The sequence below is a fragment of the Mauremys reevesii genome, linkage group 13 (assembly GCF_016161935.1).
Source record: "Mauremys reevesii isolate NIE-2019 linkage group 13, ASM1616193v1, whole genome shotgun sequence".
NCBI classification, from domain to species: Eukaryota; Metazoa; Chordata; order Testudines; family Geoemydidae; genus Mauremys; species Mauremys reevesii.
In genome coordinates this window covers 31672146-31690332 of record NC_052635.1, presented here as the reverse complement: position 1 = coordinate 31690332, position 18187 = coordinate 31672146, and the positions used below count along the sequence as shown (strand labels likewise).

The window sequence follows — 18187 nt, the reverse complement described above, 5'->3', positions numbered from 1 at the left end:
GATTGGGGCTACAGGCATTTCCTGAGACTTAACGACCAGTGCTGAGGGGATAGAGGTCTGAGCAGAAGCAGACTACTGTTGGGTCCTGCTGGTCATTAATCCCCCTGAAAATCTGTTCACAAGGTCGTTATTCCCAGTATATATGGGAAGGTCATTATTCCCACTAAATACGTAAAAGGCAAATATTAGGAATATTATTATTTTTGGTTATATGTTGTTCTGATTCTAGCTCTGGGACACTTGTGCAGAAAAAATCCCAGCCCAGCCTAAGAGAGAAACTAGGTTACCTAAATCAGATGCTCTGAGATCAAGGAGGCTAGACCATCCCATTGTCTTGTGATATCATTTTGATGGGATGTGGGTAGGGAACTGTGACTCAGGAATACTCCTTCCTACCATATACACCAGAGCTCATCTATGCATCCCTTTGTGTGATACCCAAAATATTGGTTTTAGGTTGTTTGAAGGGTGCGTGTATGTTTTGATTTATTGTATGTTTGGAGAGGTGATGAACATAATGTTTTCTGCACCAGCTCTGGTGTTAATTTATTGGGTCACACAGCTTTCTTTTGGCAAAGATATGTGGTTTTAATTGTATTTGTTAGGGATCCCAAGGACTTTGGAGATGGGGTACCCTTTAATTAGGTGCACAAATATCAGCGTGAATGAAATGTACATTTAAAAAAAAAATTATTAACCTATTGCCAGGTTCATCGCATGGATAGGGAATTAGTGCCTAGGCCATTATTATTCGAGTGCTGAATGTGCTAGGCCCTGTACAACAGAGAACAGAAATTAGCCCCTCTTGAAAGACCTTACAATAATTTCATTTAGAGTAGACATAGCAGGCTGTGTGTAAGGCTCTTGAAGCAGGGCTTGATTTCTCCTCTCGTGTACAGGGGAACAGGCATGGGGAACACAGAACTTTACAGAGCCCTCTGAGGAGCAGCAATATTTCATTTCCTGCTAATTAGAGATAGGCCTGAACAACAACCTCTTGTCTGATCAACTCCTGACCTTGGGAAGGGTGTGTGAAATCTAGATCCAGATTTTGTTGCTTGGTTCACTATCTCTAATGCCTTTCATGGGACCTCAGAGCACTTGGCGAAAGCTAACCAAGCCTCACAACACACCCATGTGAGCTAGGTATCAGCCCCAGTCTGCACATGGGAAAACTCTAGTGTAGACAGGCTGCAAGTTACCCACCCTGTTACAATGTGTCAGAGATGGGAATAGGGTAAGGAGCAGTCTTGATTCCCAGTCCCTTGCTCTAAGCATTAGACTGTACTTCCCCCTATAACAAATGAGTTTGCTCCTTGGTTTTGGAGTACCTAGGCTATTCTGTCATGCCCACTGTTATTTAAGGATAACACTGCTGAATTCTTCTGAAACACTTGCCTAGCAGTTCAGTTCCCCAAAGATCAAGGTGCCCTAAGTATGCTGCTCGCTACACACCTGCCTTGTAGTGTTTATCCTGCTAAACAGAGAGAGTTTTTTTGAAAGATGAAAGGGGCCATTCCCTGGCTGGAGACACTCACCTCCTACATTGTTTTTGTAGGTATTGTACATCTCTTTCACCCGACGGTAGCGGAATGCTAATTTCCTCATCCAGTCAACTCCCCCATGAACTCCAGAGCCCAGACACAGATTTGCACCAGCAGTTGAACTGTGAAAGCCATCTGCTGAGAAGTTATATGTGCTGGTGGTGGGGAAGCAGGGGAAAGAGGAGGGGGAAGAAACGGGAAAGAGTGTTAGTGCAATTATATAATACAAGGTTCTTTCCAACAGGGTGTAGAAACAAGTGAAGGGGGTGGGGGGAGAGGGAGACCAGATGTTGCTGGAGAGTAATGGAGGCAGCTGGTTAAGCACAGGAGGAGGAGGGATAAATCTCTTCTTGCCCTACCGGTGTTTCTGGTAATACCTATTAATTTGTGGTGTGCTAATTTATTTGTTGGACTAAATCTTCAGTCAATTCCCATTACCACTCCCGCTGAATTTGTGGGTACACCTATTTGCATGCACAACTCTCCCCCAGCCCTTCAACACACACTTATACAAGCAAATTAGGCAGACTGACATAGAGGGCCATTTTTTTAATCAAATGCGGGGTATGTACTTGCATGCGCATTTTACAATTGTGCATCTGACGGTTTTAAACATCTGGCATGATAATGCCAGATCTGTACAATAAAAGGTATGGTTTTCTTGTGCAACTGGATACAACTACTGATCCTATATGGGGATTAATGGGGTGAAAACCTATTTTCAGGCATGAAGAACTAACAAGATTGCCAAAGGTCTGGAACCCAGCACTGCTCCCATATCTTCATGTGTCTAGTTTCTACACATCTCTGAAAACAATGAGGAATTTATGGGGCACAAACAGTGAAAATGCCTTCTGATGATGACATCGTACATGTTGGTTACTACCACCCATTCATTGTGAGAGTCTTAGAACTACCTTGAACACAGAGAAAAACAGGACTGTCCTCTACATGAAAATCACAACTGGGCACCGAATCACTATGCATGCCTGGCTTACTGAAACACAGCTGCTAATGCAGCTATCTGTCTGCAGAAATACTCTGATGTAGATCTTTATGATTGTTTGGCATTATATGTTAATACCGGGCTTTGAACCTGTTTTAGAAAAAGAAAATAATTAACAGTGGAATGAAAGGGTAGTGGCTGCTTACAACACATGGTCCTAAACATTCTCCACCAAAATCTCTTTAACGCTGCCCAAGCAGAGCCCAGAAGAAGAGAATAAAATGGGTATGGCATATAGGAAAGACGACAAAGGGCTTGTCTATGCAGGAAGTTAAGTCAAATCAACTAAAGGTGAGAATTTAAAGCACGTTAAACTCCTGTCTGGATGCTCTCATTCAGAAGTAAAGTGACATTTTATTTTAATTTAGCTTAATTCACTTCCCAACATTATTTTGGTTTAATTTCCCTAAGCATATGAGAAGTATGTGAAAAGCAGCAGAGATCTTTTGGGCTGGGGCTTGTTGCAGGATGAAAAGAGATGCTGTTAGCAGATTGCTTTCCCATATACTCTCAGAACAGGCGAGGATTATTTGCACTAATTTACTTAAGGTAAAATCCAGTTTATCATTTGTATATGTCTGCACTCATACTTGGATTTGCTATGCAGTAGAGCCTGCTTATAGGCTAATAAAACAGCCTGAAAGTGTCCCGTTCTTTCAATGCTTTGCAAAGCATAAACTACACTCCCAAATGACATGAGACCTCCTCTCCAGGGCCAGATTAATTCAGGCTTTAGGAGCTGCAGCCTAGGACTCTAGGCTAAGGTGGGGTCCCGCAGGCCAGATGCAGCCTGCTGCTTCTTTTCATCCAGCCCACGGCAAGTCTCTACGCCGTGGGCCAGACACCGGTCCCTGAGCCTCGACGCGCCCCCCTAGGGCTGGCACTGCGAGTGCTAGCTCGCCCATGTGCCCCTGCGGCCCCTAGGCGAGGGCATTCAGGGAATCTCTGCCCCTGCCCCCAGTGCCGGTGCCACAGCTCCCATTGGCCAGGTACCGTGGCCAATGGGAGCTGCGGGGGCAGCGCCTGTGGGCACGGGCAGCATGCACCGCACAGAGCAGCCTGGTCCCTCTGCCTAGGGACTGGACATGTTGGCCACCTTGGGGAGCAGAGCAGTGTGGAGTCAGAGCAGGCAGGGATCCTGCCTTAGCCCTGCTGCGCCGCCGACCAGGAGCCGCCTGAGGTATCATAGAATCATAGAATCATAGAATTCAAGATCAGAAGGGACCATTATGATCATCTAGTCTGACCTCCTGCTAGATGCAGGCCACATAAGCCGATCCACCCACTCCTTTAGCAAGCGACCCCTACCCCATGCTTCGGAGGAAGGCGAAAAACCTCCAGGGCCACTGCCAATCTTCCCTGGAGGAAAATTCCTTCCCGACCCCAAATATGGCGGTCAGCTGAACCCCGAGCATGCGGGCAAGACTCTCCAGCCATACCCTCTGGAAAAAGGTTATATCCTATCATTGACCCATTGTACTATTTACCAGTGTGGCACTTAATTGACCTATTGACTAAGCCCATTATCCTATCATACCATCTCCTCCATAAACTTATCTAGCTTAATCTTAAAGTCGTGGAGGTCCTTCGCCCCCACTGTTTCCCTCGGTAGGCTGTTCCAGTATTGCACTCCCCTGATGGTTAGAAACCTTTGTCTAATTTCAAGCCTGAATTTCCTGACTGACAATTTATATCCGTTTGTCCTCGTGTCCACATTAGCACTGAGCTGAAATAATTCCTCTCCTTCCCTGGTATTTATCCCTCTGATATATTTAAAGAGTGCAATCATATCTCCTCTTATCCTTCTTTTGGTTAAGGAAAACAAACCGAGCTCCTCAAGTCTCCTTTCATACGACAGGCCTTCCATTCCTTGGATCATTCTAGTGGCCCTTCTTTGTACCCGTTCCAGTTTGAATTCATCCTTCTTAAACATGGGAGACCAAAACTGCACACAATACTCCAAATGAGGTCTCACCAACGCCTTATATAACGGGACTAGCACCTTCTTATCCCTACTAGAAATACCTCGCCTAATGCATCCCAAGACCGCATTAGCTTTTTTAACAGCCACATCACATTGCCTACTCATAGTCATCCTACGATCAACCAGGACTCCTAGGTCCTTCTCCTCCTCCGTTACTTCCAACTGGTGCGTCCCCAGCTTATAACTAAAATTCTTGTTAGTCATCCCTAAATGCATAACCTTACACTTCTCACTATTGAATTTCATCCTGTTACTAATACTCCAGTTTACAAGGTCATCCAAATCTCCCTGGAGGATATCCCGATCCTTTTCCGAATTGGCAATACCTCCCAACTTGGTGTCATCCGCAAACTTTATCAGCCCACTCCTACTCTTGGTTCCCAGGTCAGCAATAAATAGGTAAGCGCCTCCTGGCTGGAACCTACACCCCACACCCCCTCCGGCACCCCCACCTGCACCCCAACCCCCTATCCCAGCCCTGAGCCCCCTCCTGTACCCAAACGCCCCCCCAGGGCCCGCAACCCAAACCTCCTGCTGCACCCCAGCTGCCTATCCCATCCCTGGCCTCACCCCAGAGCCCACCCCCCCAGCTGGAGCTGCATCCCCTCCCACATCCCAATCCCCTGCTACAGCCCTGAACCCACTCCCCCCACTCCAAACCCCCAGGGGCCCCACAAAATCTAATAGCCCCGGGCCCACAGGAGAGTTAATCCAGCCCTGCTCCTCTAAGTGAAGCTTTTCTGTGTGGGAAGAACTGCTTTCCCTATGAGGCTTCCATAGTACTCTGTACTGTGTAGCTACATCCATTCATCATATAAACAACCCGTTGGAAAACAGCTTAGGGCTTGGCTACACTTGAGAGTTGCAGCGCTGGGAGTTTACAGCGCTGGTCATCCAGCTGTGTAGGAACAGCGCTGGTGTGTGGCCACACTCACAGCTACCAGCGCTGGTGTGTGGCCACATTTGCAGCATTTGCAGCGCTGTTGGGAGTGATGCATTATGGGCAGCTATCCCAGTGTTCAAGTGGCAGCAACGTGCTTTTCAAAAGAGGGGGGTGGGGTGGGGTGTGACAGGGAGCGGGGGAGAGAGAGAGTGGATTTTTGGAGCCAACACTGTGTGTTAGCTTCCTGCCTTGCAAAATCAGAAAATGTTCCTGACCCCTTACTCTTAACTGCAAACAGCCTGCATCCAACGGACTCCCTTTCTCCCTCCCCCCCGCACAGTTTCTCTCCTCAAGCAAACACTCACTCCCTGCCTGCCTCATTCACAGGGGTTATCTCATTTGATTGTTCACAGTCAGGTACAGATTGATCACAGCAAACAGGAGCTGTTTGTTTTTTAGATAAGCAGCTCCCGGAGCACCGGAGCTCCGAGTTCACAACAAAACAAAGAGAGGCTGCATAACAAAACAAAGAGAGTAATTTAGTTAAAAGCATTCTGGGATATCTGCTAATACCCTGGAGGCCAATAACAGCGCTGGTGTGTGTCCACACTTGATGAGCAGCGCTGGATCACCAGCGCTGCACTCGCTACACCCCAAGCAGACCAGGTGTTCAGCCAGTGCTGCAGCCAGGGAGTTGCAGCGCTAGATGTGCCTTGCAGGTGTGGACAGTTACTAAGTTGCAGCGCTGGAAAGCCTCCACCAGCGCTGCAACTCTCAAGTGTAGCCAAGCCCTTAGTGTAAGCATAGGTCCTGGTTGCCAGGGCTGCCCAGAGGGGGTGGGCAAGTGGGGCAATTTGCCCCAGGCCCCGCAGGGGCCCCCGCGTGCCCTGGCCCAGTGGCCGTCCAGGTCTTCGGCCGCCATTTCAGCGGCAGGGGGCCCTTCATTGCTGCTGAAGACGTGGAGCTACTGAAGGGCCCCCCAGCACCGAAATGTCCCGCGAGCCCTGACCCAGAGGCGGTCCGGGTCTTCAGTGGCATTTTGGCGGCGGGGGGCCCTTCAGTGCTGCTGAAGACAGGGAGTGACTGAAGGGCCCCTTGCTGCCGAAATGCCGCTGAAGACCCGGACTGCCGCCGGGTGAGTACAAGCGCCGCAGCTCCCCCACTTTGCCCCAGGCCCCCTGAATCCTCTGGGCGGCCCTGCCGGTTGCCATACAATGTAGGCAAACAACTGCACATCCAATTTGTACACACAATTACTGTGAATGTACATGCACACTTGGCAAATGCACATGCAAATGTATTGTGTGCATGATTACCTGATTTACATACACACAGTATTGGTGTATGCAAATTTGGAGTAATATTTTCATGACAAAGCCCATTTTTACTGGTCTACCTGCCATTCACAATGTAAGATTGCTGGACACTAAAAATCACTCCTTTACATCAAAGAGGACATTTTATTGTGACACTGAGTTCTGGCTGTACCATTCTGTGCTTTATGATAGGTGACAGATAAGCTTAAATTGCAGGATTGTTTCACTGTGGAATATGTCTAACATCTTCATGAGTTTCTGGTAGCAGTGATCAAATGTACCACTTTTTTGGGAATAATATTCAGTGCAGTATGAAAGAGTCCAAAATGCAGGACTACATTTTCAAAGTACTGCACGGTTCTTAGCCATGAAGCTCATGTCGGGCGTAATCAATGCTATGACCATGGAGTTGTCAACATATCCCACATAAAGAAATGTCACATGGAAAATAAGTGGCTGGAATGCATAGCATTGAGGCAATTAATTCTCAAATTATATAGCAAGTAGAGTAGGGTGATGTGTTAATAGTACAGTTGCCACAGTAACCTAGAGATCTTACAATAAATAACAATCCTGTAACTAGGAGTCAATTCCAGTGGAAAATATGATAATTACATTGTAACTCATAATCATACGATTTCCTTGTAATACCACAGAATATGGGGATACATATTGGACCTTCAGCTGCAAAAGTGGGAACTCTCCCATTAGTTTGGGCAAAGCTCCTGGGAATTCTGGGCCTGAGTTTCATACTATCCAGACACAGCACTGCACAAGTCTAAGGCCACGTTTACACTTACCTGCTGGGTCGACGCGGCAAGTTCGACTGCTCGGAGTTCGAACTATCGCGTCTGATCTAAACGCGATAGTTCAAACCCCGGAAGCGCTAGTTCGAACTCCGGTACTCCACCGCGGCAGGAGGAGTTGCCGGAGTCGACCTTGGAGCCGCGGAGTTCGCTTCCGTGGCGTCTGGACGGGTAAGTGAGTCGAACTAGGGTAGTTCGAATTCAGCTACGTTATTCACGTAGCTGAATTCGCGTACCCTAGTTCGACCCCCGACCTTAGTGTAGACCAGGGCTAAAGCTCAAGTATGGTTTTCAAATGGTTTGGTCCAATCTATGTTGGCTGGTCAAACCATATTTGAAACTGATGTAGCTGAGTTGAGTTCAACCCATTTTCAAACTTGTTTTCCAATATGGTTTAAAGTTTAGTATGGACAGGGCGTGAGAGTAAGGCCTGGGCATATTAGTGTGAGAAAGAGGAGTTTTGTGCTCCCATGCATTGATGAATGCAAGGAGTATGGAAGGGGAAAACAGCAAGATCAAGAATGTTATTTATATTATACCATTGCTCATCCTCAAGCCATTTCCAAGGAATTGTGGACTGTTTGAGCTGGAAGTTCCAGTCTAGAGATTACCTACCTTAGATCTTGTCCATTGTCATCTGATGATACGTCGTCTATGTGTATTTGGTCACAATCCTGCAAAGCATAAACAAACAAACACAGCAAAACCCAAATGAATCAGGAAATGATATTGCCTTGGAATAACAAATTTGAAGGAAGAATTTTATCATAGAATAATCATAGAATCACAGGACTGGAAGGGACCTCAAGAGGTCATCTAGTCCAGTTCCTGCACTCATGGCAGGACTAAGTATCATGAAATGAAAAACACATTAAGGACAGATATTAAGGTAAAATCAGGTCCCCCATGTATTGCTAATACTCTCAATAAATTCCAGTCAATTAATTAGATTACAAGCCAATTTCAGATGCTGCTTGGCCACAACATGAATAGAATTACTGTGCATAAGCAAGAATTGTCTGAGATCACAATAGTTCTTGAATTGCACATTAAGGTGAAAGTGCTTCCTCTTCATACAGAAATGTGTAAAGCCCATGCAAAGGAACTTGTTTCTCTTAACCAGTAAAACAGAGAAACATTAGTAGTTTACATGCATTGTGTGGTATCAGAATCAGCAGCCTTCCCCATTAAAGAGCATTACTGTACCAATAAGAACATTCAGCCTTAATTTAATGGAAAGAAGAAAACCCCTTTTTCTAGGTCTTTCCACAGAAATTTCCTGTCTGAGACGTGTCTTGCTCCTATAGTGTTTCCCCTGTCTTGCTGGGGCTTTACCCTCTCCTGCCCATTCATCAAGAGAAGGGACCCTGTCATACCCCCATTCCACAGAGAGAGTTAAGAAATAATGCACATAAGTAATAAGGAAATCAACACACAGGAAATTTAAACTGAATAGATTATGCACTTGGAGCATGAAATATGTACTCTAGATCGTATCATCTAAATTCTTCATTGTTTGAGTGGTGAAGGCTTTACCTCAAAATCTCAAGAAATGTTATTTCTATGGTTTCTTTCTCTGACTTGACATTGTGATTAAAAGGGGGATGGGAAGAAAGTCAGGAAGGCTTTTTCTCTCTCTCTTCTTTGACTCTTGCAGGGTAGGGACAATGTATGTTGCAAAGGCCCTTGGAAGTCAGCAGATATTGTTCTGGTTTTTTAGCTGATCTTCCCCTGAATTGCAGAAGTGGACAGGGACTCTAAGCAAAACCCATGACACTTAATGTGGGTTTATCTGCTTCACTAGTCACTCTTTGTTATCTACACTGTGAAGCTCTACACAGCCAAGGATTTTCTATTTAAATCCACCCCTTCCGCCAACACACAAAAAATCTTGTGGCTAGATTTCCAAAGGGAGGACATCACAGACGTTCCTTCAGAAATGCATGTAAGACAGTTCTGTTCACGAATCCTACATTTCTGCAGATTGGGTAAAAATTTCAAAATCACTTAGGTGACTGAGGCCATTTTGAAAGTAGAACTTAGGCTCCTAACTCCCATTTTCAAAAGTGATTAAATCGCTCAGGTGCTTTTGAAAATTCTACCCACCATCCCTATCTAGGAAGGCAGAGTTTCCTGAGCTGCAATTGCACTTGAGGGTTGTAATGCAATGGAAGTACATATAATTTTGTGCACATACTTTCCTTTGAAAATGTAGCCCTAAAATTTCAAGAACCATCATGTCAGAGATGTATTAATGCTGCTTCCCTTATGGTATAATGCTGGATCCCTTATGATACAATTCCTGACTTTTGCTGAGTAGGGGTTTCTAAAGTATCTAATCCAATCGGTTCCCATCTCCTCTGTTCCTTGCTTTATAATTAAGGGCAGTATTTTAAGTGAGTGCCGACTCTACAAATGAGAGCTGAGAAAATAAATTAATAACAGATCTCTGCTGGCACACGCCCCCATTCTAAAATTAAAAAAACATTCCCAACAGTGGTTGTGAGCTGTGAAAGCCACGCTGGAATAATATTGTCACAGCCCACTCAGCTTCGGTTGCATTGTGCTGTGCATTATGTAAGGGGAAAGGTATTTGTGGGGGATCTGCTTTTCTCATTTACGAATGAATTGTTCTGTACACTGAAGTGTGACAACAGTAGCTATCACATTTCTGACTTAATAAAATACCATGACACTTGGTGAGACGCTACCTCATAGTCCACCAGCCGACCCGATCATGTTACTGGGTAAAACACAGAGAAGCTAAACAAGGCAAGAATGTAGACCGTGCTTTACTACTTGGTTACCAGACTAATTTTTCATTCTCACAGAATTTACTTGAGACCTTAGTGAGAGGGAAAGTAGGACAGGAATATCTGGGCAGCTGAACAGAAGATCCAGATTGTTTGAATGAAAGTCATCAATGAGGACATTTCCGAACCCTAGTTTTCACATCTGTTGGCTTTTTTAAAATGATACTCTGGGATCTCATAGAGCTACATGATTAGTGTGGTGCATACAGGCTATACCTGATTCAGGAAATATAAGGCCCCAACTACCATACTGAGCCCCTGAGAACCGAACCTTTTCTAAAGTTCTGAAATGTTTGGACCATTCTTTTATTTACTTCTGCATCCAGGTGGGGCCTGATGCAGACAAGCTAAAATAACAGGAAACAGCCTGCGCTCATGATACGTCCAAATTTTACAAAAGGCTCAAGAGGTTTGGAGGAGGATCCAGACTTATTTTCTTAACCAAAATAAACCAGAATTCTGAGCATCTTGAGGGTGCACATGCCCTTACAATTGACATCAGGATATGCCCCTTAGTGTTTTCTCAGTAAGTACAGTAAATATGCGGTTCTCCCAGGTAAAACAGCCACTGACCTCTCATGTATGTGTAGACCAGTGTTTCTCAAACTGGGGTTGCTGCTTGTGCAGGGAAAGCCCCTGGCAGGCTGGGCCAGTTTGTTTACCTGCCCTGTCCGCAGGTCCAGCCGATCGCGGCTCCCACTGGCCGCGGTTTGCTGCTCCGGGCCAATGGGGGCTGCTGGAAGCGGCGTGGGCCAAGGGACACACTGGCTGCCGCTTCCAGCAGCTCCCATTAGCCGGCAGCGGTGAACCGCGGCCAGTGGAAGCCGTGATCAGCCGGACCTGCGGATGGGGCAGGTAAACAAACCGGCCAGGCCCGCCAGGGGCTTTCCCTGCACAAGCGACAACCCCAGTTTGAGAAACACTGGTGTAGACTACAACAGCTGATATTTAGGATATCTTTGGTTAAACAAACAGCTATCCTTCACTGTAGCAACAGGGCCACTGAACAACACTCAGAATGCTTAGCCCCCAGGGATTGCTCCAAAAGGTAGGTTTATAAACACTGTACTAATCTCTCTGACACTTGCATGTTTTTCTGTTTTGCTTGTCTAGACTGCCCACCAAACACATGTGTAAGAAAGAGATGCATATCTTTCTAGATAGAGATGCATAGGGAGCCAGCAGGGTCTAGTGAAATAAGGATGGAACTTGAAGCTGAAGACACCCGAGTTCTAATTCTGCTCCTGCCTTGTTATATTGCCTTGAACAAGTCATTTATCCTCTCTGCTCTTCCATCTAATAAAATGGAGAATGGATAATACTTGCCTCTCAGTGGGGGTGTGAGAATTAGTTCATGTGTTTGCAGTGTTCTGAAGAGGTAAAATGCTATATGACAGTGTTTCTCAAACTGGGGTCGCCACTTGTGTAGGGAAAGCCCCTGGCGGGCCGGGCTGGTTTGTTTACCTGCCTTGTTCACAGGTCCGGCCAATCGCGGCTCCCACTGGCCGTGGTTCGCTGCTCCGGGCCAATGGGGGCTGCTGGAAGCGGCACAGGCCGAGGGACATACTGGCTGCCGCTTACAGCAGCTCCCATTGCCTGCAGCGGCTAACCGCACGGCCAGTGGGAGCTGCAATCGGCCGGACCTGCGGATGGGGCAGGTAAACAAACCGGCCCGACCCGCCAGGGGCTTTCCCTACAGAAGCGGCAACCCCAGCTTGAGAACACTGCTATAAAGAGCTGTATACTGTATCCAGTTGGTGCAGCTATTAAATCAGGCTCTAGAAACAGCTATTGGCAGAGCCTTTGAGTAACTTCTCTCTCCAAGGGGATGGAGTTCTGGGAGTTTTGTCTTTGGGACCCTCCTGATGGGTCAATGTTTTTGATCCACTGCCACTGTCACATGCTCAGCTCAGCCAGCAAAGTCCAAGTTCCACAGGCAAAATGCTAAGAATTCAGCTCCTCCATGGTAAAACAGTGGAAGTTTGGTGGCTCCAGGCCACTTAAACTCTTGAGCTGTTTGCAGCTAATAAAAAAAATGGGTGAATTATTTTTGCAGTAATATCTTCCTAAAATCTCCCTAAAAGGCCCTCTTGGCTTTGTTCATTTTTCATGTGAGAGAATTACAAAAAAATTAGACTGCTTAGTATTTCCTTAGACAAGTTGGCAGCACATCCCCTAAGAGGACAACACTGCTGTTCCCTCCAGCTTTGTCAAAATGTTTAACTTAGAATGTCACACAATTGTGTATCAGCCAAGCAGTCATTCTCGTCTATGAGCAGGCTAGCTTTGGTGTAAGCAGAAGGCGTCCTCCCCCAGATATCTGATTCAAACTGTGAATTAAGCGTTTAGGAAGCCGCATCCTAATCTGGTTGCAGATGATCTACACAAGTGCTAATTGGGCTGTGGAAAGTTTTCAGCCTCACTGCAATGCTTCACAAATGTTTTTCTTTCATCATGCATCCTCTGGGTGTGCTTTAATAGGTGACACGCTATCACCTACAGCCAGCACCCTCAGCTTCCACTGCAGCCCTGAAAACTGCAGCTTATAGCATAAACAGTTCCCATCTATTAAATGGGGATAAAGCTCTTCCTGTGAGTGCCATGTCTACTTAGATTATAAACTCTTCAGGGCAGGGAAGTGTTTGTACAGTGCCTAACACAAACAGGCTTTGATCTCACTTGGAGCCGCTGGGCACTACTGTAACACAAAATACACAATAAATAGCAGGGGGTATCTATCTTATCCTCTTCCTGCTGCTTTAACCCTCAAATTGCCAGCTGGTCTTTGCTGTCATTTTATTTACTTTTAAATATACCTCACTTCACAGTCTTTTCTTGGTAAGGTAACCAATGAATTGGCAGGAGCCACAAGCACTGGCTCACCGATGTGCTCCTGCAGCCCCTAGGCGAGGGGCATTCAGGGAATCCCTGCGTGCTGCCCCCGCCCCCAGCGCCGGCTCTGCAGCTCCTATTGGCCAGGTACTGTGGCCAATGGGAGCTGTGCGAGCGGCGCCTGTGGGCACAGGCAGCGTGCATCTTGCAGAGCAGCCTGGTCCCTCTGCCTTGGGGCCGGACATGCCGGCCACTTCAGGGAGCAGAGCAGCGCGGAGCCAGGGTAGGCAGGGATCCTAACCAGGAGCCATCCGAGGTAGGTGCCTCCCCCGCCCGCCCCCGCCCCCCACACCCCCCCCCCCCCCACCCCCCCCCATCCTCCCCCCAAATCCCCCCTCCCGGACCCCGCCCCCCCCCCCCCCCCCACCCCCCCTCCCTGCCCCACCCCCGGGGCCCCACAAACACTAATAGCCCCCCACCCACAGGAGAGCTAGCCGGCCCCCTGCTCCTGGGAACTACTAGTAAAACTAAAAAAAAGTAAAGGCCTTGTATAGATCAATCAGAAACCTCTTGAAGTCACATGGGGTAACTCTAATGACAAACGGGCATCCAAGCGGCCACCACCCACTGGGCTGGGCTACTGCCGATGCTACTCCTGTTCAGCAGATGGTAGTAGCAGAGATGGGAGAGAGGAGCACTCCAGCCTCCATGTCTGAATGTGTGAGAACAGACTCAACTGCTATAGCAGCATATAATGTGTGCAATTGTTTGGAAGGTGAGCACAGCAGCAGCATTTGGAGGCTCAGCTCTCAGCCTGAACTGCTAGTTCAATATAAAGCTAGGCAGGAAGGTTGTAGACGGAGGGACCTTCGTGCAAGGGGATAACGGGAGACAAGGAATGTACCCAGCATCAAAAAATCCTGGAGCAGCTATTACAGGTATATTCACCAATAGCTGGGAACCACTGTTCCAACAAACTCACCTTGCCAGGAAAGAGGATGGGGTGAGTGTATACAACACACTAGTCTGAATTCTCTCTCTGTGATCTGATAATATCTGTGGTTCCAGTACAACATCCGTATGCAAGTCCTGCAGCTGACTGCAGGGAAAATAGGGCAGTCAGAAGCTTTGCTGTGCCATTGCCTTCCTGGAAATAAATAGATGCTCTTTGTGGACATTGTACTACCACTAATGTTTTAAAGTCCCTCAGTTTCTTCGTTTGCCTTAGGGCTGGCTCAAATAAATGGTTAGTTTCAGTAACTCTGGCCTTTTACAGCTGTGCAGAAATGAAGGCAGCTGTGCTTAAAATGACTGGTCTGAACACAAGTTCTCTTGCTCTGGGGTTTAACAGTATCAGACATCACATTCACCTCCCTGCAGTTTTCTTGTTCCTAATACAAGCTTCTCTTGTGTATATGCTTGAATGCAGGGCAGCCCCACAGGCAGTTTCAGCATTGTACCACAGTCTGGATTTAGCTTACTGAGCCCTACTCACGTCACCATTATGCCACTTGATGGTGCTGCTGTATACTGTAATCTCAGTAGATCTAAACCTGAGTCAGTCTCTATGCTTGTTTTTCTGCTTGTCTCTTTTTTTTTTTAAATAGAATATTGTTCATTGTATCTCTGTCAAGCCCAACAGTTGGTGCCCATACAATCCTCAGCTATCACTCTGCGAATACTCTGGCCTGAAAGTCATTAATTTATCATCTAAGATGCAGGAGCAGCATGGCTAGTGAATAAAGATAGTTGACATTTTTGTGTTGCTTTCTTGAGGGGGGACGGGAGGAGGGCAAGGCAAACATTTTTGTGGAAAGTTTTCATTTCTTCTGAACATTTCAGTTTTTCAGTGAAAAGTCTAATGCTCCCTCTTTCCCCCCCAAAACTGAGGATGTTTTCATTTAGACAACTGGGAAAATTCTGCAAAAAGGTTATGGGAAGAAAATAAAATTTCATGGAAAACACCTACTGCTTTCCAACCAGCTGTACTACAGATATTTGTTGACAACAATCTTCAAAGTTGTCTGATAAGCCTGTCTCTCACCTCAAATCCTCTTTGGGTAATTAAGGTTAGCTGGCGGTAACTGTTCTCAGAACTGGGTTCTGAACAATTCATGTCCTGCAGTCAGACCTTCTCTGCTGAAGGCTCTTGTACTGCTATTCACTCCCACTGACAGGTCCATCAAAGCCATGATGAAGGACCCATTTATTCAGTTTTTTATTTTGTTGTTCTTGTGTGTTACATTTCTGAAATAAAGCAGTCAGACTGACAAGTGCTATAGAAATCAGTAAAATCATTTATTTTCACCAGTACACCTATATCCCATGCTCACACAACTTTGCTATGGATGTGCCAAACTGGCTCAGATAACATAAAATTACCCCACAAGCCCAAGAATCAAGCTGAAGGTTTTTAACAGCACAGGTTTGCTGCTCCAGTGGGCTTGGACTGTTTGGAGAGGGAAGCAGCTGGAGTCTTTGTGAATTTCTTAATACCAAATCGGACCTTTTTGAGGTTTATGCATCAGCATGTATAGTGACAAAAAGAACCACAGAATACTTCCCTCTTTGTGAATTTAACCTGGAACCAGCAAGTTGTGACTAATGTGGACAAACTTAACGGTGACAGAACAGTACTCCAGGGAATGGTTTTACTTAGGCCTGGTCTACACTGAAAAGTTATATTGACATAGCTATATCAATCAGTGGCGTGAAAAAACACACACCCCTGACCAAGGTAGCTATGCCAACATAACCCCCCGTGTAGACACAACTATGTTGATGGGAGTGGAGTTCTGTCAACACAATTAACTTCTTTCAGGGAGGTGGTGTTCCTACACCCTTCTGTTGGTGTAGGCTGTGTCTACGCTACAGGGCTATGCCAGCATAGCTATGGTGGTATCGTCTCCATAGTGTAGACGTAATCTTAACACTTACGTAGTCCTCTTCACCTTCACAGGGGCTATGGAGATATTAATTAATTACTCACTCTACCTGTCTAAGGTAGAAGGGTGCTGTCATCATCACCATCTCCATTTACAGATGGGAAAACTGAGGCAGAGAGGGGCAGAAACTTATCCACTAGGTCACACAGTGCGTCAGGTCTTGCAAGGACTACAGACTAATTCTAGAAATTTTTCTGATATCCCTTCATTAAGGCACCAGAAGCTAAGACTGAAAATCCCAAATCCTGGGTCACTTTAAATAAACCTTCTTCCAGTAGTTATAGGTGAATTTAAGAATTTTTCACCTGCTAAGACCTGAGCTAAGGATTCTGTTCTGCTCGCAGCAGCTGAAATCCTCAACTGACATTTGTAACTGTGGAGGCAGTGACACTCCTCACCCTGCTCTGAGGTGCTTGGCAAACCATCAACTGAATTCAGGTCTTGAAAGATAAGTAAACAAGGGGGAAAATGTTCTCAAATGTAATGATGTGCAGGTTTTAATCTTACACAGCTGTGGTACAGGTCTAGTGGAATGAGCATGGTGCTGCTGCAGTGTAAGCTTGGACAAATCGCTTCCCCCTGCCTCAGTTTCCACACATGTGAAATGGAGTTAACACCATCTACCCACCTCAGATGAAGAGTGTTGGGTATGTGCTAAATATTATCACTTTTAATTTAGTGCCTTAAATAGTTTCTTCCTCTTTTTCTCCATGAAAGATTTTCACTTCACACTTTATGTATCCCCATCACTAAACACTTCTTTGGAAAGCTGGGAGAGGAAGGAAATGTCAGTTCAGGTGCTACAGACCATTTGTCTTAAAAGGGAAATGAAAATTCTTAGCAAGTGAAGTCCCAATTTCTATAGAGAGCAGTACTAGGAAAGTTTTAACTCCTTGTAACCCACATAGCAATTCAATACAGCTGAGAAGTGAAGGACAAAGGAATTAGAAGCCCTCATGGGGCCCATTTCAGGCAGGCTCTGGAACAGTTAAATTCTTACTTTTCCAAATGAATAAACAGACTGAGGAGGGATCTCTGCCCACGGGATGCAGGCACAGAACTGATGTCTTTTCCCCTAGACCATTCCAAGCAATTTCCTGAGTGTATTGTGCCCAAAGCACCTGAAGAGAATTCTAACTCATTCCTTTCAAAGAAATGTTGTCCGGCCTTAGAAAACCCTGGACAAAATTATTATGAAACTCATTTAGACCCATTCCTTATGATGGGATGGTTATAAGCTCAAAAAGCTTTTCATCAACACTCCATAGCTAGTTGCTCAGCTGTACATATGCTAATTTTTCTTGAGCTTCAGCACATGTTCTAAATGGCCTTTGGTGTGTTTTACATCAGTGATGGTATATTTTTACCTAATGCTTCATCATCAGAGCTGGCATTTCCTCAGTTGGGGAAGACTTTCTGGCATTAGTGCAAAGATGCACACATGCTCTCATTCGTGCCATGAGTTTGACAGTCAGGAGCTCTTCATTTTATCTTGTGTGTGTGCAGAATAGAGCTTGTAGAGGAACAGAGACCATTTCAACAGCTTCTGTACTCGCTCAGAACTAACTGTAAACCTTAAACCCCCATAAGATCTGTGCTAATTTAGTTAATGAAATTATGAAATCGCAAATTTCAGAAGGACAAACAACATTGTCCCCATTATTACATTTAGTAAAACTACCAATAGACATCACTGTTACTCTGTTGTTGTTTTTTTAAAGCTTTAGCAAAGCAAAGTTGTCAGAGAGATGTGCCAAGGTATGTTTCCAATGAGCCATCTTAGGCCCACTTCTTTGGGTCAGTAATGAAAGTTTCAGGACCAGAAAACCAAGGGATTCTAAACCAGATGCAGATGATTAAATAGGAAGATGTTAAATAAAATATGCAGTTACATACCTCCAGGTCATTAAAGAACAGATGTGTATCTGCAAGGTTGAAGATCATTTCTTCCATCATAAGACCTATCCGCACAGACGTGGTGGTGTCCTGTTCGAAAGAAAAAAATGTGTGTGGTCTTTAGTCATTTTAATCATCCTCTTCTCCTGATTTCTGGCTATT

General features: G+C 45.7%; 1 protein-coding gene across 7 annotated transcripts in view; it reads right to left on the bottom strand.

Annotated features, from left to right (window-relative positions):
* EYA2 (EYA transcriptional coactivator and phosphatase 2) overlaps positions 1 to 18187 on the bottom strand; it is a 148598-nt gene that overhangs the window by 13209 nt on the left and 117202 nt on the right. For all 7 annotated transcript variants that reach the window (XM_039498143.1, XM_039498148.1, XM_039498150.1 and 4 more), the window contains 3 exons: positions 18026 to 18115; positions 8155 to 8213; positions 1539 to 1699 (listed from right to left, as the gene is read on the bottom strand). In XM_039498143.1, the coding sequence (XP_039354077.1) occupies positions 1539 to 1699; positions 8155 to 8213; positions 18026 to 18115 (310 nt within the window). The remainder of the gene's footprint in view (positions 1 to 1538; positions 1700 to 8154; positions 8214 to 18025; positions 18116 to 18187) is intronic.